The sequence below is a fragment of the Polypterus senegalus genome, chromosome 2 (assembly GCF_016835505.1).
Source record: "Polypterus senegalus isolate Bchr_013 chromosome 2, ASM1683550v1, whole genome shotgun sequence".
NCBI classification, from domain to species: domain Eukaryota; kingdom Metazoa; phylum Chordata; class Cladistia; order Polypteriformes; family Polypteridae; genus Polypterus; species Polypterus senegalus.
Window position 1 is genome coordinate 128049192 of NC_053155.1, and position 24316 is coordinate 128073507.

At 36.1% G+C, this 24316-nt stretch overlaps 1 protein-coding gene across 2 annotated transcripts in view; it reads right to left on the reverse strand.

The window, feature by feature from the left end:
* Positions 1–19222, reverse strand: part of c2h21orf91 (chromosome 2 C21orf91 homolog) — a 38498-nt gene extending 19276 nt beyond the window's left edge. The window contains exons 1-2 of one of the 2 annotated variants that reach the window (XM_039744568.1): positions 19088–19222; positions 6390–6523 (exon numbers count right to left, since the gene is read on the reverse strand). In XM_039744568.1, the coding sequence (XP_039600502.1) occupies positions 6390–6516 (127 nt within the window). In that variant the 5' untranslated portion in view covers positions 6517–6523; positions 19088–19222. Of the gene's footprint in view, positions 1–6389; positions 6524–10723; positions 10810–19087 lie in introns of those variants that run through there. The other variant, XM_039744569.1, reaches the window with a different exon arrangement.
* Between the last annotated feature and the right edge of the window lie 5094 nt (positions 19223–24316).

Genomic DNA, 24316 nt, shown 5'->3' on the forward strand with positions numbered 1-24316 from the left:
GCCTCCCACGTTGTTGGCTGCCTGCCTATATAAGGCAGTCCGTTGCTCCAGTCTCTACATTCCCTTCCTTGCTTCGCCATGGGATTCACATCTCCCTGTTGTTAACTACAGCCTTTTTATTTAATCCATGGCTTCTCCGCTGTTTTATTGTTCATTTATTACGATTATAGTTATTGTGTAGGTATTTTACACTTACTTTACATTGTTCAGGTACCCATTTCCTTTATCATTCCAACCGTACCCCCATTAACATGTCTATCGAGGTGATCCCCATTGATCAAAGAACTGTCGCTTACCGAGTGGTTTCCATGCCCGGAGACGGCACCTACCTTTTCCATTCTCTTTGTTACATATTGCACGGCCATATCAGGCTCACTCTTGATATCCGGAGGAACATTGTGTCTTATGTATTGAATGACTGGGACAGGTTCAAGGTGTGGACTGATGATGGTACAGGAGATAATTATTCTACACAGGAGCACTAGAAGAGTGAAATGCTTAAGCCCTTCACCTATGCATCTGCATGCGAGTTGATGGCTGCCGCTGAATTGTTTCGGTTGTCACTTTCAAGTGTACCGAAATGGCCAAATATTTTACACCTTTCGACAACAGCCAATGCCTCTTAAACATCTTAGATTGACAGGTTACGATTTCAGTAGTGGACACTTTGATGTTTATGAATGTTTAAACTCTCAAAAGCTAGATGTGAAGTATCGATAAGACCGGTTGTATACTTACAACGCTTGACAGATGCCAAATGTCTCTTCAACACAAGTCCTACAAATAATGTCGTAATTGAAACAAACCATGAAACTCAAACCGATTATGACAGTAGCAATCCAAGCTGTGAGATTTGAAACAAGATTACTTTTCACATGGCCAACTATACGTTGCATGCTTAAGAGCAAGCTCAGCGCACAGCTTGGTCATATTACAACCGGAGGACCGAACTGACAACGTGGTATACAAAGAGATCCTTAACAAATAATTATTTGTATATTTTCCCTCAGTTTAAAAAGGTTTAATTTTCTTCTTAATAAAAATTTTAAGGAAGTACTTCGCCGCTGTGAAGCACGGGTATTTTGCTAGTATAATCATATTTTGCTGCATTTCATCTTAAAAATGATATCGTCATCATATGTAAATACGTGCTTTATAAATGGCTCAAGTTGTGTAATATTATAACTGTAGTGCAAGTTTACAGTGAGGTGATTGTACTTAAGTACAAACAGTTCTACAAGGAGCAATTGATTAAGTGCATTTATAGTTCTTGGGATGAAACTATTTCTGAACTGCAAGGTCCACACAGGATAGGCTTTGAAACGTTTTGCCGTGGCTGAGACAGCGTGTGCTTGATACTGTATACCAATAATTCTCTTTCCGATCAGCTGCTGCTGTGATTCCCCACTCAGATACAGTGATATAAATACTCCGAGTGGTGCAGTGAGTGTAATATGGAAAAAGATGATCCACTATGGCAACTCCTAACGGAAGAATTTGAAAGAAGAAGAAGAAGAAGAAGAAGAAGGTGCAGTGAGAGCAACAACTCTAAAGCAGTTATGGTATTTGGAATACTATGGCTATTTCCTGGACTATATTGTTACAAGTTAATTACAATCAGATGCATTACACTAATGAACAATATGCGGTTAGTTTCAGTGTATTTATAAAGCCGTGTCAGGAAAATAAAAAAGAGTAACCACACAGGAACAGTATCACTGCTTTGACGTCTGGTGCCGCCAGTCTGCAAAACTGAGCGGAGAACTTGCGTACGACAAGGTATAAGGTAACGTGGAAAAGTGTGTGGCTTTACGCCAAGTGTAGGTTTTATACATCGCGATTTGAACGTGGAAAAGTTCTTACACAACATTTCTGTGCGTACGCACTGTTTATACATGAGGCCCCGGTCATTTAATCGATTATTTACTAAGTAGTGGATCGGACTCTGGAGTTGTTGCGGCTTTAAATCATCCTGGGTGTCTGCTCTTCTTGTTGTTAATTGTCAGTATTAGGGTGAAATGAAGGGAGCAAACTACAAAGAAATAGGGGAAAATAATAGGAAAACAATAAAAGAGAGTTAAGCATTTATAGCTTTAGAAAAAAATAGAAGTATTTCTAAATGTCTTATAAAAGTACAACCATATTATTGTGCTTTTCTGAATGCAGAATAAAAAAAGAGAAAAAAGACCAGCTAATTAAATGAGATTAGTTGTTTTTGATTTGTATCACCAATTGTGAATCTGGTTCGAACAAAAACTTGCAGCCACAGGGGGTTCCCAGGACCGACTTTGAGAACCACTGGTCTAGCTAATATCAACATTTTGTTTCTGTGCATTTTAAATAATGAAACTCTAAAGTCTATTTATATTCTGTATCAGATAATACTTAACTGAATCCCCATAGCTGCAAGGCAACAGAATGCTTCATCAGTATTAAAAAGCTACACGGCTAACTACTCAGCTACTGTAAGTGCAAATATAGAGTTAACTACTGTAATGCTTGATACAGACATCATAGATATCACAAGAACATTTACTGTGTAATGTCTTAAGAAACTTTTTCAGGGCGTTTCTTTTCTTTTAAATTCGAAACTTTTTCCCACATTGCAAACACTTCCTTTATCTCACTTTATGAGGTAACCTCCTCCGCGATACCGATCTCCTGCAGAACCTCTGTATGTTGCCGCATCTGTACTTCCGTCAACTCCTCCGTCATCAGTTCCTCGGAACATGTGGTGACAAGCTCTTTTATGGCTCGTATTTCTAATTTTGGCTCGTAACTCAAGGCAAAAAAATCGACCTAGTGACGGCTCGTATCTCAAAAAACTCGTACGTTGGTGCACTCGTATCTCAAGGTACTACTGTACATACCTCAGTTCATTAATGGTATTGCAAAGGAAAGGGTTGAATGTTTCAAATATCCAGGAATCAAATCTGGAGTGACTTAACAAGGTTCACACACAGAAATTCTGGTGAGAAAGAAAAGGCAGCACCTATATCATTTCAGACAACTGAAGAAACGTGAAGTGTGAAAAAATAGTCTTGAAGTCCTTCTACCATGTGGCTGTTGAACGCATATCGGAAAGATGGTTCACTGCCTGACATGGAAATGGCTCAAAAAAGGCCACACACAGAGAATTATACACTCAGCTGAGTGCATTATGGGGATATGCATTACCAACATCAAGGACTCCTCTCACCCTTTTTACAGCCAGTTTATAAGGATATAATCTAGCAGGTTCCTGCATTGTCTCAGATCAAGAACAGAAAAAAATAACAAAGACCTTAATTTCCCATAAAATAAAAAAAATAAATAAATGGTCATCTTGTCAGGCATTCCTCAAAAATGTAGAAATAGTCAATCATTTATATTTAACTCTTTATTATTTAATATTTAACAATTATACCTCTAATGTGTATATATGTTACACAATTACAATTAGTTCAGTACTTTTAATCTATACCTTTTAATAGGTAATATTCTTAATATGTAATACACTGCATTTCACTGTATTATCTCTCGTTGTGTGTATATGTTACAAATTAAATAAAAATCCAACATTTAATCTAATGCAGCACCAAGACAATTAGTTCTGCAAACTGTTTTGTGTTGTCTCTGTTAATCAGATGAAATACAGGACGCCATTGTCAAAAGCTCATAAACTTATCACAAGACCCTTCTGCAGTGCAATCTTTACTAAAAAGGAAAATCATCAACTGTCTTTAGTCCTCATCTTATTAATCTTATTTATACGGTACAATATTTGAACAGTGACTTATCCATGTAATTGGCTGTTAAAAGACAAAACAAAAGCATTTTTTCCCCTTACTTTCTGCACTCTTTATATTAGAACTACTACACACGTGTGACTGGGGGGATTGTCTTTCGGGTTCAACCAAGATAAGCAATACCACTTTTGGGCGAGAGGGGGTCCTTTGGTTAATGTTATCTTCTTTTTCTTCCTCAGCTTTGAGAAGATGCCCAGTAACAACACCCAATCCCAACCATGAAACTAAAACCAAGACCACCCCAAGGCCAAAACCCCCAATCCAACTAGTAAAGATGGCTCCAGATAATGGCATCTCACACGCAACCAGTACTCTAAAAAACGTACAAGCTTCCTTGCCAGATACAAGACCAAAAGAAAAAGGAAAAAACTCTGTGGGCTCATTTTCTGGCCAGCATTAAAAAATTTCACTTTTATTTTCCACTTATACACAGCATGTATGGAACTGACTTATTAGTACCAATAAATATTGGAAATACAAAAATATGCATCAGCTACAATTAGTTATTTATGAAATGCACTGCCATTGCAGTTTCAACAAAGCAGACACCATCTTTTAGTCCCTTTAACATTGCAAAATATTGTCAGAATGCTGATTTGTCTATTTAAACAGTTAAGTCTGTGTGTTTTGATAGTTGCCTGCACGCTGTGCCATTTAAACTATGTCACTTTTTCATATATTTTACCAGGCAAAATAAAATTACATTTACTGATTTACTGCATGTTGAAAGCATTCCAAATCAATTTGTAAAAAAACAGTACTGAACTCACCTCTAGTACATTCTAAAATTGTGTTTAATACAGTATTTTAAGAGATAAACAACTTAACAATATAACTAGTTATGTGAACATAATAATTACATACAGCCATCCCAATGCAAAATCTAAATTTTCTTTAGCCGATTTTTCATTACAACAGAACTTGGTGTTTTTTTGTTTTTTTATATCAAACAATTTGGTATCTTTATTTTTTTTTTTTTCCAGTTTAAAACATATTGTCTCTAATGTGTCTTTGAAAGTTGCGCTGTGCTAGGACTACCTAGCCTTGTGATGTGCACCAGCCAGCTCAGCAGCTTTATTTCTCTCTCTCTTTCTCAGCAGCTCCTGCATACTACCAGCCACAAAGCCCATGTGCTCCAAGCCACCTGCTGCTAGTTTTGTGCCTTTATTCATTTTATTTACTACATGCTTGTGCACTGGCTAAACTGATCTCTAAACTCCCATTTAAAAAGGAGTGTAAAAAATTAAAGCAATTAGAAAATATGGTGCTTTTTTCTTTATCTTTTACATAAACTCCTTAATTAAGTTTTGCTGTGGCAAAAGTGTACTGTGCTGGCTTATACATTCTCCTCAGATTTTTTCTGGATATTCTGGTTAGGCTCCTGTTACCCACAATCCTGTTCAGGATTAACCAAGTTCTGAAAATGACATGGTATGGTACCAGATTTGTAAACAAGTATCACCAACTGATGTTTAATAGTGAGCCAGAGCTGGACCAAACCAATAACAGATAAGCTCAGAAGTACTTGAAACAAACAGAAGTTGACTAGTGACCACACTAGTTCAGATGGAATGGTAACAGTGTGAAGTTTTTTGTTTTTTTAAATGGTGGCTGAAGTGCCAATTCTGCCACCAACCCCCCGGTTTTTCCCTGCAGGTTGGAGGGCCTACATGCAGTCCTGGTTGCAGATTAACCTCATACCCAGGACGTTGGTACTTGGGCCACCAACAATTGTACTGAGGTTGTACTGATAAAGGTTCATTGCTTTTTAAGTATCACAAAAATATATTTTCAATGTACTATGACGCTACTCTATGATGGGTTGGCTGTCTGTCAAATGAAAGGCCAAGTTTAGAAAGCCACATACTGGGCTGACTGACAGGATGAGGAGAATGTGCCATGCCATAATGAAGCTCCACTGATCAGAACAAATCTAGTAAAAAAAAAAATACTTCTTCACATTGACCAGAAGCTAGTTTCATCAATGTCAATACAAGTATACTGTTCCTTTAAATAAAAAACAAGGATGGCCAGGTTAATGTAGCAATCTTAGTACTAACAGAGTTTATTCTATATATTATGACTTTAATATACTGTACTTCAAATATATTTGATGTTCAGATATGAATTTGACAATCACATGATATACTACTAATACTATAAAGCAGTAAAATATGTCTGATTTTCAATAAAATAAAAATGTTATATAATGAATCATTTTTATTATAAGAAAATGTTACAATTTCTCAGTAGGTCCAAAAACCGATTTAGCAATGATAAAACAGGTTAAACAAAAGGCAATATCATTAAAAATAAAACAAACAAAAAAAAAAAACTCACAGACTTTGTGAAAATAGCATCTGTCCATTTAAAATGTATTGAAATATGTGTTAGACTTGTACAGCTATTAAAAGAATTGGCTAACAATACCGCTGCATGTACATTTATTATTTATGGCACTGAAATCTCTTTAGGCACTACAGGGCCAAACACAAAAATACATTTCTTTGTACCATGTATACATGACAATATTGAACCTAAAAGTATAATTAATTGGGAGTTTATCATTGTAACAATGGAACAGAAAAGGTTTTTTCTTACCTTCTATACTAAGGTCAAAGCATATATGACAAAATGACAATGTTCCTGTCTCAGTTTCCAGTTTGCACACACTGCAAACATTGTCATCATTAAGATCAATATTCTCAAACTGCTCTTCTTCATTCATGATGATCCTGAAGGGGGGAAAAAAGAAAGAATTCTATTGTAAGAGATGTGCTTGAAAGCATGCTACATATACACTAGATGGTAAACAGTGCTTGCAACTAATAAAAGCTATTGTTTGTTTGTTAAAATACAATTTGAGCAGAACATAAGCAAAAAAAATGCTTTCAGTATGTGTGGGGGAATTTCCATCAGAAAAATACAGTGTAACAGTTTAATTCTATTGTCGATAAATACACTGCAAGCATAAAATTTTTACACTAAAAAAAATTTTCATTCTTATCTTCTGGAAAAGTAAAATAAAGTATTCTTTACAAGGACAGCAAGAATCATACTAGATAAATTTACTTGTAAATAATTGACTTTTCATATTTATGAATATAGCTGTATGCTAAACACTGCAGTTTAAAAGGTAATTTACGAATATGAATATGTATTGTTCAGCAGAATGGAAGCACTTTACGTTTTACTGCTATTTTGGACACTTTGCAATCTACACAAGAATAGATTTGGTGCTGTCTTTGCATATTTCTTCCACAAACTTGAGGAGTTCCTCTGGATGCGGTTTCTCCACGATATTCTTTAAACATTCTAAAACATGTTAACTGGCAATGCTGTATACCTCCATGCCTTAAATGAACTATCTGCCATCACATCTATGTGATGTTTCTACAGCAGTGGCAAGAGATTGAATAAATAGATATGGAAGAAAGATCTGTACTAAAGATCCTGAGAGTCAGAAAAAAGTACAGTTTTCAGTAGCTCTTAATTAATACATTTTGATTTAAAAGGATTTCTGATTAGTTTCTTGTTTATTGTTCAAATAGAATATTTTAGATCTTGCTAAAAATAAAAAAAAACAATTCTAAACTCCAGTTGATAGCCAAAAACATTTATAGTTTCAATTAGATATGTTAAAAATATAGAAACTATGGTAGCGTTATGGAAAATCTCAGTTACAGAACTTGTGCTCACTTAGCTCCATTAGACACTAATTTCAGACCATAGAAAACTTTACCATTTTAATATCCATCCATCCATTATCCATCCATCCATCATCCAACCCACTATATCCCCAACTACAGGGTCACGGGGGTTTGCTGGAGCCAATCCCAGCCAACACAGGGCACAAGGCAGGAAACAAACCCGGGGCAGGGCACCAGCCTACCACAGCAGTTTAATATTACAACTTAAAAAAAAAAAAAACTGTCCGTTTCTTCAGTCTTTCTGTTGTGTATAATATTAGCTCAAATATCATGCTCAACAGGTCATTTCGATTGTCATAGCACCAAATAAAAAAAAAAAGGCATTAACGGTCTTAACACATTCTTCACACTAACAAGGACAGTGTGGAGTGTACAAATTACTTTAAGGGTTAACTTGAAAACTGGTTTGACATGACAGGAGCACTTGTCTAGCCAGGAAACTGAAGAGAACAGAAAAGGACACACCTGTAGTATATCCTGCCTTTCACTGGAAGTATAAAAAAAAAAAAGACAAATAAATGCAGTTTTTTGGATTTTTTTTTTTTGCTTTATTGTGTCAACTTTTGTAAAAGCAGGGCATGTTTAAAAATACCGTAGTGTTAAGGATGGTTAGGGTTAATTAATTGCCACGCTAATTACCAAGCAAACATCATTTAAAATTAACAGAAAGTAATGGAAATTTATAAAACAACAAGCAAAAAAGTGTATTTAATTTCATCTTACTATTTTTGAATTTGTCATTTCCAAAGACATCAAAACACAACTAAATGTAAAATAATTACATATGATTCACATTAAGAAATAGAATTATCTTGCTGTAGTGTATCACAAAATCTGTAATAAAAAATGCTTATATGAGGACATACGCTTACTTTTAAAAGAATTCCACACAATAATTAATTTTAATTAAGATCCTAGTATATTCTACCCAATTTATATCAACAGAAACTACACAGCAAAGAAAATATATATATATTATTTTAAAATAAATGTACACAAAACACAGGACATCATTAGTTTTGCTCCAAGTCTATTTAAGCGATGCTTTCTGCAACCATTCAGGTTAGAAGTAAAGAATTTTATGTAGGGACTTTGTCTGAGCTCATATGAAAACTGTGTTTAGGAAGAATATTCCTACATCCACAGATTTTTTGGAAATCCTGTTATTTGGAACGACAGGTAACTGAAACACACCACCATCTCATACTGTAATTTTGACATAAGGCAAATCAACCAAAGAATGTGCATTTGTCAATCACAGGGTGACCTCAGACACTATAGCAACCAATTACCAAGGCATTAATGTACACAAGAATTTTTGAGAAGCCAAGAAAATTTTACAAAAATGTGAACAGAAATTGGGTAAATTCAACACAGACAAGGTAATTTTACTTTAACTATGAAATGTAAATCTATTTAAATAACACTCATAACAACAGTGGCAACGGTTTTCTATTTGAGGCTTTCTAACACCCTGTAACCCCTGGAGAACATTTACAAGTAGTAATCACAAGACTTAAAAAAGCCATCTCCACCTGTCCTATCAAAAACACAAGGCTCAAAAATGAAACAAAAAAATCACTTACTTCTACTACTACAAAATGGAAACAATTCTTAAAAGTTGAGAACATTGAGTAAAAATAAAAATAGACAATTTCATACTTGTAATAAAGTTATTACATCAGCATTGGTTAAACTTGCATGATTTTTCAAACAAAATCCGCAAGTTCTTACAAATAGCTTTCCTAAATTGTGTATTGTACTTTGTACTGTTTAAACTGTTAAAAAAGAAAGCATTAAAAAAAAAATAAAAAACTGACACTGTGCATATCTAAATTGTTCACTAGCTAATCACTCTTACTAGCATTCATATAAAAGTGCACAGCCTAGTTGCTACAGACTAAAAGGTAAACTTTCCCACACACTGGAACTTTTTTTTTTTTTGAAACTGCATTATGAATCAGACTTCATTTGATAAATGTGTGCCAAATTATAACTACAAGTTTACTAAACTTTGCAGGAATAACTGAGCATGCCAGAACCAGTCCATTTTCAAATTTTTCCCCCTTCTACACTTTCAATCACCCCTCCAGATTCACAGATGTCATAGAATCCAATTAACATGAGATTAACTATACCTAGACAGGAACCTCGCAAGGGTGTAAACTGAGAGGAACATAGGAAAAGCAGACTACAACCATGATGGCTTTTGATGTGGGTTGAAAATGATTACCATTTTAACTTTCAGAACCCAGGTGTTTGGTGTGATTCACAGAAAACAAGTTTCAACAAAGATGAGTGAAAAGGCATGAACAAGAGTGACTTAAAAATCTTCAAAGAAGTGGAGAAAAAAAAAATATTGAGCAGTTCTTATACATTCTTCTGATCAAACTTTTATTGAATTTTAGCAAGTAAACAGTCATGACTTAAATCGATTTCAAATATTAACAATCATGGTAAGCAGCAACAACCTTCATACACAGAGATACACATTTTTAATTAACAGATTTTACTTACAGAAATCTTGCTTAGAATAGTAATAAGACACACTATTAAAATACAGTATGTTCACGATTTTGGGCTCACTTCGTATTGATCCTTATGATCAATTCTAGTGACATGTGATCAATTATAATATAAAACACTTAATTATTTTTTTTTTAGTTCTGATATTAACAATTTAGCAGAGATATGTTCTGTATGTACTTGGGTTGCTCACTGTCATGGTAATTTTAACTGCCAACTACCTTATCCTAGATGTGCCATATACTATATATACACATTTGTTTAATGAATCAATCATATTTTCAGGGAACTGACATGTTGGCCCATTGTAAAAAGAGTGTCTCCACCAAGACCAAGATATACAAAATGCTTAAACACAAAGAAGGGCTGACTAAATGGAGAACATAAAAAGGAGCAAATAAAACAAACGGAGAAGATGACAACAAAACTATTCCTTCAAGTATCACTCTCTGCCTCACACTCACATACCTTAAAAGTACCTCATATGAGAGAACTACCTTTCTATCACATCCTGCTTTAATCTTTTTTTTCTGCTGGCGAGACCTTTCCCTATCTCACCTTTTTATTCTAGATTCAAAAGGTTTGCTTACTCAAGAATGCAATAACTTTGTTATGGGGCCACTTCTGGTCCAGTACCTGAATAAATTCTAGGGTTAAGGCAAATAATCTTTTATTAAAGGAACATCAGGCTAGAGCTACCTTTATCAGATTCCAAGTGTTCCAGAATCACTCAATCTTCAGTTATCTTGAAAAGGACACTTCTACAGGAAAGTCCCCGAGTATATGCTGCCTTCTATCGATCTTAAATTGTCCTACCAGCTTTACATGGCCTCACTAACTCTTTATAAGGCCAGTTTTACATAGCTCCTCCTATGAAGCCTACTCTGTGGAATTCTTCAGGAATGATCATATTTCTATCAAGTGTAGTAAAGAGGAATTACCAGCAAGTAACAAGCCCATCAACATTTAGGAGCTATTCACAAATAAGGGCCGGAATGCTCCTCTATCTAAATAGCTTCAAAAGTTATTTGCCATTACTATTCACAGGATAAGCATTTCAGCAGTGAGTGGTTTAGAAAACTCCAGTTTTTGAGCGTATTCTGCAAAATGCTTGTTACATTGAAATCATCAGTAACTGTCATACAATGCTGCTTATTGAAACAAACAAAAAAAACCAATGCCAGTGTCATCAACCATGCATGTACTTTGGTCGTCAAGTGACAGGTATTGATGAGGGAGTGAAATGTGCACATATACCCTGCATTCAAGTGACAAGAATTCAACAACAAAAGCTATAGGTATACATTTAGTTTTAATAGGGTTTAAGTTTGGTACAGATTTTTTAACAAACAGGCAGCATGGTAGCGCAGAGCTGGCATTCCTTCCTTACATCATCAGCTGAATGGGGTTTACACATTCTGCCTGTATATTTCTGGATTGATCAGTATTATGTGTTTAATATTATTATCCATTTTTTTAACACCGAATACTGGAAATGTATCAGTAATGTTTTTCAATTAAGAAAATACATTTTGTCTTTCATGAAGTAAATAACTTCCATCCCTTTTTCTATCCCCAATCAATGCCTCTGGTTGAACATTGGACCCTGCACCATCAGAACCACTGGTTTTATAATATCTTTACCAAATAACTGAATTACAACAAAACTAATACTTTAATAATATATGTTTCTTTTGCTGGGTTGCATGCAGCACGCTCTTTTCAGATTGGATGGGCAACTAAGTCCCTTATCACATTTGCTTCTTGCCTTACACTCATGGTTGCTATGATAATCACCAACTCCCTGTGTCCCTAAACCGGTCAGATTAAATTTAACCCTGAGCAGATGCAGGATTAAATGTACAGTATATGAATATTATTAGACAACTGGTTGATTATGTTGCACCAGCAGAGGCATTCATCAATTTCTTTTTGAAATAATATACCAATTTTCTTTTCTTTTCTAAAATCACTACTTACCTGCTTATCAACATCCCTCTGTTCTTCTTGAATTTACTGCCTTATATTTCAGAATTGTCCCCTCAACTCCCTTTTCTGCAGAACTAAGTGAACCCAATATGTGCACCCACAATGCTAATGACACCTGCTCTTCAGTACTGTGATTACCAAGATTAAAAACACTAAAAGTCATTAAAGACATTCTTGAAATATAATAATCATTTCACAACACTGTACAACCTACAGAATGGAAATGATGCCAATTATATTTTCCCTTGCAAAACACTTTTTTGAAAAATGCTTGAAAAACACTTAAAAAGTGCTCAAAAAACATTGAACACAAGCCTTAAAAGTGCTTGCTAAAGGCCATTAAAAGTGCTTGAAAAATCAATAAACAAAAGATGGAAATTTACAACTCTCAAGTGTGAACGAGCCCTAAAACTAAACGGGTATTTATTTGAAAAAAGCAGTGTCAGATCGGGGGGACTGAGAGAATAAAACTGAATAATAATAAAAAAAAAAAAAAATGCAAACCTTTACAAGTACCATAAATATACACAGGCTGTTACAGACTCAAATCAAATGTATGTTTTTATTCCATAATAGTGACAATGACAGCAGCTCACTACTCAAAATGGTAAATCTAGGAAAGACCCGGAATCAAACCCACAACCTCTTGATTATGAGTCAGCAGTTCTTACCTCTGAACCAGCCAAGTGGTCGTGTCAACATCGTACCCTAACCTGACTTGTTTTTCTTCGGATATACTCTTGAATAAAAGCGCACTTGTTTTGTTATACTTGTACCTTTTGTGAAAGTGTTTCTTTGATATTTGGACTTCAGTTTTCACTCATTATATACTTCATGTCAAAATTTTGTCATTAGTACTATAACATGAAAAAAGGTTGTTGTTTTAGATATGTGTTCAATATTTCTTGCCTCACATTTCCTGTTATCCTAAATTTACTCAGATCGTTGTAGACACGGAATACACATGAAATGCATGTGTTCCAAATAACGATATATTACTTACCCTATACAACTCGCACCACACACCCAGATAAACAGACTTGAGCTGGGACAATTTTTTGTCTGACTTGAGCTGCGGCAGTGGGGAGGGAATAGCAGGCTGCTTGTGCTGATCAACACATTTGTAAAACAAGACGCTAATGCAGAGGTGCGAAGGAATTTAAGGTGGCCTGGGATTATGACTTTTTTCGTAGGCTTTAGGGATTTTAGTGTTAAGAACTACTTGATGATACTGAAGGTAAAGAGTAATGTAAATCCACTTGAGTGGATTTGATGGAAAACACAAGTATCTGTGCATCCTTGCCACAAGCAGCCCTTCTAAGAGGGCTTTCAGCAACAGAGGAAATTTTGTAACATGCAGTCGTGGAGCTCTGAAGCCAGATGCTGTGGACTGACTGGTGTTTCTGTCACACAACTTGAAGATTCCTCCACAGAATTTTACAATTGTTTTTTTTTTTTTTTCCCCGATATCTTTTTGCAATATTGGACAGAGCTTGAAGTTATTTAAAAAAGTTATAGGTTTGGGTTTTTTTTGTATCTTTGCCCAATATATGACATAACTTGTTTACAAATACTATATATTAGTATTTGACAAAACTTTTGGATGGTACAGTATTTTAGATTTTTGTTTTTGCTTGTATGCTGCCCAATTCCAGCTTACAGCAAAGCACTTTATGTTTATCCAGACTGTAATGTTCATGTCCTGTAGTTCAATTGTGATTAGTATTTTATTCCCTTTGGATTCATCTTGTTTATATTAAGGATAAGTGTCTGTTTAAAATGTTCTCATTATAATAGTTTTGTTAGTCTTTTGTGTAAATCCTGTAGGCCGCTTTGAAATAGTTTCTCATACTTGCACCATTTAATTTCAGTAATAAGTTGACTGGTGATTTTAATGTTTTTGTGTTATTTTGCTTCAGTTTCAATTAAAAATAAATAGGACTTAATTTTCCTTAACTATTGTTTCCATTAATCTCATTAGTAAGCTACAATTAATATCCTATTAACAAGACCAAGCTAGATCAATGGGACTTTTACAAACACATTTATAAAAGATGCAAAATATTATCTAATTATCAAGTCCCCAAAAATATCGAGATATAATTGAGATAATATCATACACCCCTAGTCACCTGTGTTATGTTTTTGCTGAATCTGTAAAGTGGGAAAAGAATCCAGTTTAGCTAAAACCAGTATGATGTTCTTTAACCACTGGAGCCCAGCCACAGTACTCAACAAGTGCCCCAGTCTTCAGGTTTACCAAATTCAGGCTTGTCTGCACACTTAATTTACCTTCCACAGACTCCTTTTTTTAAACATATACATATATATACACACATACATACATATATAAATATATACACTGTGTGCACAATTATTAGGCAAGTGAGTATTTTGACCATATCATTTTTAATGCGTATATTCCAACTACAAGCTGTATTAACTTGAATGCTTATTGGATTTAAGCACGTCAGGTGATGTGTATTTGTGTAATGAGGGAGGGTGTGGCCCAAGGAGATCAACACCCTATATCAAGGTGTGCAGAATTATTAGGCAGCTAGTTTTCCTCAGGCAAAATGGGCCAAAAAAGAGATTTAACTGACTCTGAAAAGTCAAAAATTGTAAAAAGTCTTTCAGAGGGATGCAGCACTTTTGGAATTGCTAAGATATTGGTGTGTGATCACAGAACCATCAAACATTTTGTTGCAAATAGTCAACAGGGTCGCAAGAAACGTGTTGAGAACAAAAGACGCAAATTAGCTGCCAAAGATTTGAGAAGAATCAAACGTGAAGCTACCAGGAACCCATTATCCTCCAGTACTTTCATATTCCAGAGCTGCAACCTACCTGGAGTGCCCAGAAGTACAAGGTGTTCAGTGCTCAAAGACATGGCCAAGGTAAGGAGGGCTGAAACCCAACCACCACTGAACAAGAAACATAAGTTGAAACGTCAAAACTGGGCCAAGAAATATCTGAAGACAGATTTTTTTCAAAGGTTTTATGGACCGATGAGATGAGAGTGACTCTTGATGGACCAGATGGATGGACCTGTGGATCAGTAATGGGCACAGAGCTCCACTCCAACGTGGAGGTGGGGTACTGGTATGAGCTGGTATTTTTAAAGATGAGCTAGTTGGACCTTTTGCATTGAAGATGAACTCAAAATCAACTCCCAAACCTACTGCCAGTTTTTCGAAGACACTTTCTTCAAACAGTGATACAGGAAAAAGACCATGATTTTTATGCAGGCCAATGCTCTATCACTTGCATCGAAGTTCTCCACTGCGTGGCCAGCCAGTAAAGGCCTTAAAGATGAAGGAATAATGACATGGCCCCCCTTCCTCATCTGACCTAAACCCTATCGAGAACTTGTGGGCACTTCTTAAACGCTAGATTTACGGGGAGAAAAACAATACACCTCTCTGAAGAGTGTCTGGGAGGCTGTAGTCACTGCTCACAAAAAGCTGATCGTCAACAGATCAAGAAACTGACAGACTCCATGAATGGAAAGGCTTATGACTGTTATTGGAAAGAAGGGTGGCTATATTGGTCATTGATTGATTGATTTATTTTTTTTGAAATGTCAGAGATGTTTATTTGTAAATTTTGAGGTGTTTGTTTATTATTCTCACTATAACAGATGAAAATAAACAAGTGAGATGGGAAAATTTTCATTTTCCTTTAGTTGCATAATAAATCTGCACACTAATAGTTGCCTAATAATTGTGCGCATATGTATTCCCCTGATGATGTTCACACTCACATTTCCGTTGTGAAACATTCAGGTTTATTAACATTTTGGATTGACTGATAGCACTGTGTTTGTTCCATATTAAAATGAATCCTCAAAAATACAACTTGCCTAATAATTCTGCACTCCCTGTATATATATATATATATATATATATACTAAAACCTGTGCTCCTTGTGATTTTTTAAAACATTTTTGCAATGTGTGGATGTAAACAATTGTATTCCAACCTCAACTTGCAAAGTGGCCTTGGATAAAAGTATCAAATATATAGTAGAGCAATATTAAATAATTATAAGGTATTGTAATCTTATAAAGGTCAATTTTGGTTATATAAATAATACAGTAATGAATAATGACACCTTAAATCTCTGTTATCCTCCAGTTAAGTGTATGCAGGTGCCTGTGGCACACCACAAAGGGTAATTTCCTTCCTTGTACCTCTCACCATTACATCAAGATCCAGCACACCAAATCTCTACTGTAACACATTAAAGCCGATGGTAAGCCATTTTGTATTACATTGTATATGTTATTTCATTTCAAAGCTTCATAAAAATACAGCAACCACTAAAATATTCAAAGGTATAAAGCATTTTGACAGCCGACTGCAAAACCTCAAGGTGGCCAACACTAAACTCGTTACTGCTTCAGTTTCATAAATTTATAAACCACTGCATTATGCACTTGTGATTAGGTCAGCTTGTTTGTTAGGCTGAAACCTTCATCCAAGCAGAAATGTGTGAAATTTGGCATTCTGTATTTAAACAGGGAATTAGAAACATTAAATATGTACAAAAAAACAGAAAGGCTGGGGTGAAAGATGCAAATTTTTTAGTTCACCCTTTAAAGGCCCTATAAACAAATGAATGAAATTATCTCCTAAAATTCTCACATCATTAAGCAGAAGCTTCCTTTAGCAGCTTAAAATGAAGTGCTACAAACTCCTCCCAATATAAAAACATAGTTTTTATTGCTTCCACTTCACAATTATTCGAACCACAAGAACCTCTTTTACACTTTGTAAAGAAGTCAGTTAATCAGAGAAAATTCAGAATGGTGCATAGATGTGTAATTTGCAAACAAAGTACTTCACGGAGACCAATGAAAGACAATAATCCTGCAGGAGTAACAGTGATTAGCAGATAACACAATTTAAGCTATTTTATACATCAGTGCTCACACAAATCTTTGCTGAAAACATCCTGTAGGCAATTTTAAATTAAATGCAGCAACTTACAAAGAAATTTAGCTGCATGAGGTTTCATTCTTTTTCTTCCTATCTGAAAACTTGAAATAAATGCATCAATGTGAAAATCCTAATCTACACTATGTACAGTTCATATATTGTACATACATACAGATTATCTGCTACTTTTTTGCCAGAGAGAGTCAAGCCAGCATAACACAATGCCACAGAAATAATCTTTAAAGTTTTACCGAAAAACTAAATATCTATACTTGAACATGCAGGTGTTAGTCTATACAGTTTATAACTGGCTTTTAATCCTCTACAACCTTTAAGAACTTTTGTGTATATGCATGCTCTCTAAACACACAATCATACACAAGCTCTGTGACAGCTTTACAAATGTTTTCCCAGTTTTAATTTAACTTTTTTTATATATTTTTCCAATTTCACCTCATGGCTACAATCTGCATAGCTACAATCTGCATAAATTGTTCATAAAGATGATAACATTACCAATTTCATTCTTCATTATCAAACCCACTTAATCCAGTTGAGAATTGCAAGGATCATAAGCTATCATCATCCTGTATACAATGCTTTAAACTTTATTATTCTGGTTCATCTGAAATATAATTGGCTAGCATCTGATAGTCTATGCTTTTCTTTAAGCTGGTTTAATGAAAAGTAGGCTAAAATGTGTAATTTATTTGAATCTGATATGTACAGCTGCCAGAGCCAGCCTACCATAAAGTGCTCTATATGAGAATTCAATATACTGATTTGAGATAAACTTGTATGGCACAACGATGCAGAGCTAAACACTGTTGCCTTGCAAATCCAGATTTCCGGGTGTGAAATCTGTGCTAAGATGCTGCCTGTGTGGTGTCTGAATATTTTCTCTTTGAATATGTGGGTTTCCCTCTCTAATGATTTGCATGTTAAGCTAAATTGCCATTCTAAAATGACCCTGCATGTTGGGATGATACCAAGGTCAGGCATCCCTTCCAGAGTTGGTTCCTGCCTGGCATCCAATTATATTGCTATAGGCTGTAACCCCTTGACCATGGATAAAAATAAATCTTAAAAATTTCATCCCTAAAACTGGATTAAGAATATTCTGATGGGACAGATGGAAGAACTATGATTTACTCCAAATCTATAGTGGTTCCCCAAGTACTCACAACCAAATACACTTACAAGGAAACCGAATCAACAAATAGATTGAGGAAATCGAGATCACGTTCAGCAATCAAGGCACAAAGATCTAAAATTTTTGGAAATCAAATACTTCGTTTTCGGATAGACTGGTTTTCTTCACAGATATGAAAAAGCATTGCAAGATTGAGTGAAGTCCTTTGTTGAAGAAAAGTATGAAACAAAGGCACCAAAGTGCTGACCATAAACATCATTTTTGGGGGAAGGGGTAGGCGTAGTGTTGTGCCCTTCTGAATATTAAGAGGAGTGTTTAACAATGTGGTTAACAATATCCGGAAGTTTTGCTTTGTATAAATTCTCACATTATGTTAACAACAATACAAACCGCTCTCTATCAAAAGACATTTATTATACCCATATTATACCATCATGGGTACGTTACTTGTTACACAGTTGTCTTTAAAAATTACATATTTCTAATCATAGTAATAATACGCGTGTATCTGTTAGAAAAAAATTGCACAATGGTAAACAGGAGGATATTAAGACGCACAGAAGAAGCAATTGTGAACCTCCACGAACGCATCGGGACGCAAAACTTCGTAGGAACAGACTCTGTTCAACAGAGCAACCCGTGCGTCGTTCTTTAGTCGAGAGGACAGCGTAATGCGTCTTTATGACAAGCACACAAAAAACAATTTCAAGGTAACTCAAAACAAAGTAGAAACCGTCACGATCTAGTGAGGGGGTGATTCGCCCAAAGAATATACTACGAATACTCAGCCCGTAGCTTTCCATTGTCTTCACATAGTACAATACAGTAACCGCGTGTAAAGACGACTAAGCAACTCGCTAGCCCCCATCACTCCTGTTGCCGCATTATAAACAGACACGATCAGTAGAAACACTTCACGTGGATAGATCACGGCTGTGCGACAACCGGCATATTTCAACAGCACGCATCATGCTATCTTACCTTTTTCGCCTTAAATGTATAAATCCAATGCCAACAATGTGCTTTAAAAAGAAATAGAGCAGAACGTTCTCGACAGCGAACCCATGTACAACTATTGTTGATTCAGTTTGCCTCTGCTTGCTTGAAGCGTGGAAAAACCCCTCAGCAAGGGCGAAACCATTTCTTGGGGGGGTCACTTTTAACTGTAAACCATTACTTAGATTGCCTTGAAAGCACGATCATTTGTATATATATATATAAATATATATATTATATATGCAATATATATATACATATACCATTAAAAAAATCTTCAACACAGTATACGCTATTTTGCTACGTTTCATTCATTCCCCCTTTTACGGGAAAATGTCACTAACTATACGTCACTATCGACAGAAGTCGTATATTGCATTTGCCAGGAAGTGAGACTGGACGGTGTAAATCACCTGGTGTTCTACACAGGAGATTGCCGTTTAAGGTGCCTAAAACCACCCACAAGTAATTTGATCAACAGGAGACATCCTCCTGACGTCGCCGAGAATGTTGCTTCCCTGTGGAAAGTCCATGCGGTGATCATTCTTCGAAGCAAGAGCGGGTTGATTTGTCGCACGCCACTCGCGTACTCCTATTGACGTGAATGTAAGATACTAAAAAATGAATGTATTCGCTGTCTGTTTTGTTACTCGAGCCTGACAAACCAGTGATATCGCCTACTGTCGTCTGAACAGAGAGATCCTGAATACTTAAGCAGAATAAAATGCGACTTTGACCTTTTGGGTGTACCTTAAGTAGCGAACGGCAAGATATACTCTGGCAGCATTAGGGATACTGTGATCACATTTTAAAACTAGTATGCCTCGACATAAGCTCATTAACCATATTCAGGAAATAAGTAATTTAATAATTTTCTCATTTAAATTAACTTTAACATTATGGATTTATAGCACAATCTAAGCTCCGGCACTCTGAAATCCACTCTGCATCACTTGTTGAGGTGGACTGGTTATACCACCATATGGTTTTTAAATCCGCTTTTTCGTTGTGCTTCTCTTAAAGATATTGACGAGGGGCAAAGTAGAAATCTTGGGCAGGAACATATTTTGGTAAACAGAAACAGAAATACTGTAGCTAGCAAGATGATTCATAAATTAATTCGATGTCTAAGTCAATTTAGGGCCTATAGTTCACTCGATTTAATTCAAATGTTTGAAATCATTACCTTCAGATCTCTACATTGTGATAGATTTAAGAAGAGGTAAAAGAATTGAGACATAGAAATTACAATTGTGCACCAGGGACCTCACCCTAATAGTCAATGAGAAAAATCCTGACTTTAGCCAGTGTCAAAATCTATATTTAGCCCTTCTTTATGGTAAGTAATGATGTTAAAGTTCATGGAAACTATGCACATCATTTGAGAAACAATCATTTATACTTAATAAATATAATTAATTAAAAATGGGCACAGTGGTTGTTGGTTTGATAAGTGAGTTAGTAGGCTTGCGTTTGGAGTTTGCACATTTTCCTTATGTACATACGGACTTCATCCTGGAAGTTCAGTTTTCCCCCACATTGCCAAGACATGCTTTTATGCTGATTTAGAAACCTAGTGGCAACACTGACATTCTGTTTGACTGATGGCCTAGTTGAAGCTGCAAGTTAATTGAAGCTATTACTTTTAAAATTATGACATCAAACTTAAGCATTGGATACTGCTATAAACTACTGAAGCTGTACTTTTAGCAACATTTTTCCTCACCTTTGCTTTAAATTGCACCAGATACCAGTTTCTTTCAGCTTTTCTGATATGCGTCCAGACATAATGTTTTGTTAAGGATCAAAGTCTCCAAGTTGCATTAAGCACAGTTTTAGGTTGAATTGTAGTAAGTCTTTTCACGTCATATTTGGTTACATGTTTTTTAAATCCATTTTGCTCAAAAAGTCAGCATTACCTAAAATAACAGAAATCCTAAACAACAAAGCATATGTTTAAAAAAACATTCAGTGACCACAATGTCACAACACTTTTGTTGAGGGTGTTTCTATTGACAAGGATTCCAAATATACAACAGTACTCAAATGAGCCTTCAGTTTTTACAGGTAGTTCACAGAACATTTAATTAACCTCATTTGTCTGGTTTCCAGTGCTAGTGGAAATTCAGCTTTAGCATGCTTCTGCCATGCAATGAAAGTGCACCCCATGCATGGTTGATACTTTGTAGAGTTCCCTAGTGCTGCCAAGATGAACACGAGCCTCCCAGAACATCCATCCATTTTTCAACCCACTGAATCCAAACACAGGGTCACGGGGGTCTGCTGGAGCTAATCCCAGCCAACACAGGGCACAAGGCAGGAACCAATCCCCCAAAACCAAACCAACCTACCACAGGACACACCCACACACTAGGGCCAATTTAGAATTGCCTAACCTGCATGTCTTTGGACTGTGGGAGGAAACCCACGCAGACACGGGGAGAACATGCAAACTCCACGCAGGGAGGACCTGGGAGGTGAACCCGGGTCTCCTAGCTGTGAGGCAGCAGCGCTACCACTGTGCCACCGTGCCGCCTGCCTCCCAGAACACTCTGCTGCATAAATGGGTTGAGAAAATAAAAGCATATTTTCTAGTAGGTGGCCATTAACTCCTTGAAGAGTGACCCCTAATCAAACCCATGATGAGATTATCTTCATGGATGAATTCTATAAGTATTTATTTTATCCAAACTAGATAATGATAACATAAGTTAATTATACTGTATTATCTTTGTTAGGATTACGATATCCAAAACATTTGCAGTCTTGTTAATTTAAATTCACTGTTTTTTAAGTATCTATGTTTATCTAAAATTATTTAAATAAAATGATCTAAATAGGAAAAATGACATAAAATTTTGATTTTTTTTTAAATTACATTTAAATACTATTTTAAAGCCAGAGTTGGTGTTGGTTAATCCTTCCATAGTTTTTTTTTTTTCATTAAAACAGATCACTCAAAATGAGGTTTGTAGGACACTTTAAACACTACAAGACCTAAAAATTACTTTTTTTTTTTAGTGTCAAGGTCCATTAAGAAATCACCACATGTCCAGAATGTTTAATCAAAATGACACACAAAGAAAATATTTAGAACAAAGAAAAATCAGAAATATGTCTGATATTCCATGTTTACTCTCGTCTCACTTCTGATATGGTTTATAGAATGGGCAATAGGCACGGTAGGTAGGTACTGACTGACTGACTGTCTGTCTGTCTGTTACTAATCCCAAGGGGAAATTCACAATAGGTAAGGGTAGACCCCTACAACAGACCACAGCTCCACCTGAGAAAATTCAGAACCAAATACGATATATAATTCCAGCAGTGTGCTTTAGATGTGATCCCAATGAGCCAGTGCACCTCCCATTATCACTTAATGCTCACCGTGCATTTGTTTTATTGCCTTCTACTTTGATTTGTCTCCCCATTTTTCCAACACATTGTGAACTGCTGAGGTATCCATCAACTCTACTCTCTCGTGCATGTGACTGCAAGGTACCTCAGTTCATGCACTGATCTGTTCTCACCTACACAGCCAACACACTGGAGGACCAAGATTTCAGATCAGAGTTTGAATTTTTCTGTGTATCTTGACCACTTGATTTTGAGCTATTAACTGCTCTGGTGTGCATTAGAGATCACAGTCAGGTGAAGCCAAAAGTGCAACATTGTACCCTATCATATAGTAATGTTATGTTTTCCATATGCTTTATTATTTTATTCAGGAAAATTGTGATTAAAGTAGAGATAAGTCCTCTACTTTAATTAATGTGATTTGACCTCATGGATTGAGATATAACCCTTGCTCCACAAACACAGGTCTAGATGTCACACAGCAGTCATCATGGAACCCAATTCTTTTGCATAAGCTCTCACAAGATATCCTAAAGTAGTCATGAGAGCTGTCCAAGTCCATAAGAAGCAGACAGAATTGACAAACTTGTATGAGCCATCAAATATTTGTACACAAGAGAAAATGTTTTCTTTGGAATAGCCATGGAAATTTCTGTATTGCTGCTTCAGAATTTGAGGTTGCAACTCAGCCATTCTCCTTCCCAGTACCCCACCAATGATTCTTTGAAGACATAGGAAGGAATGTGATTCCTTGATAAAACACAGCACACCGTCTGGTCTTTTGTTTGAAATCAAGAGGTTTTATTCCCTTGCCCTAGCCCTAGCCCTAACATGAGATAAGGTATAAGCCCTGATAAATGGTACAAGATCAATTCCCCCAAAACAGAAACCTCCACTAAGCAATTAATGCACAAAATCACTACCCATCTGATTCTCTCCTTGGGTCTATCTATCTGTCATCTGAGCCAACACACCCAACTGGTAGTTTACGCGTGACAGCTCACCTCTCTCTGTATTCGAGTGTATTGAGTATATAAAATACGTAGATGAACACAACTGCCACTCTGAACCTGACTATAGGTTTTATGCTCCAAATCTGCCTGAGGGATGGCTCACTTATTTGCTCGCCTTTTAAAAACTATAAACACTTCCCTTGTTACATGTCATTTCTCTCTCCTCCCAACTTTCATTATCCCCTTGACTTTAAACTTGCTGCCAGGATCATAGAAGGGGCATATGGTTGGAATTCTCTCTAGCAACCCTCAGTGTCCCTTCAGTGCTAATCCATTTACTAGTTGGAACCCCATGCTGCCCACTAGGATCCAGAAGGTCTTGCAACCCCTGCCCTCTCTCAATCTCATTCTTTCTGCACTGGATGTCTTTCATATGGCTTGTGTCATCCAGGTAGGGCCTTTGCCCCTGGCAGCCTTTTGCTAGTTGGGGCCACCTTCACAAGTGAAGTTGGTGACATCTTTTCAAACACAACAAACTCACTGTTTCTAAGAGAGGACAATAGTAGATACATACAGTACACAGAGATTATACTGTAGATTAATTCCATCACTCCAATCTCCACATGCATTTTATTTAGCTGTTATTTTACAATCTCCTGCATAAGTTCCAATTGCATTCCTTCAGTAAGAAGTTATTTCTATGTGCCAAGCCAGTGTGGACTGCCAATGTCTAATGGACCTTTCCTGCTCATAACTGTCATCAAGTTGGCACTGAAACTGACCTCTGACCTTCACTATGGTTGCGATTAAAAACTCATTAGAATTTCACAAGTTCTTCAAAATTACCCTGAGTGGCTATATGGATCACCTAGAAGCCAAACACTGACCAGAGAATATCACTCTT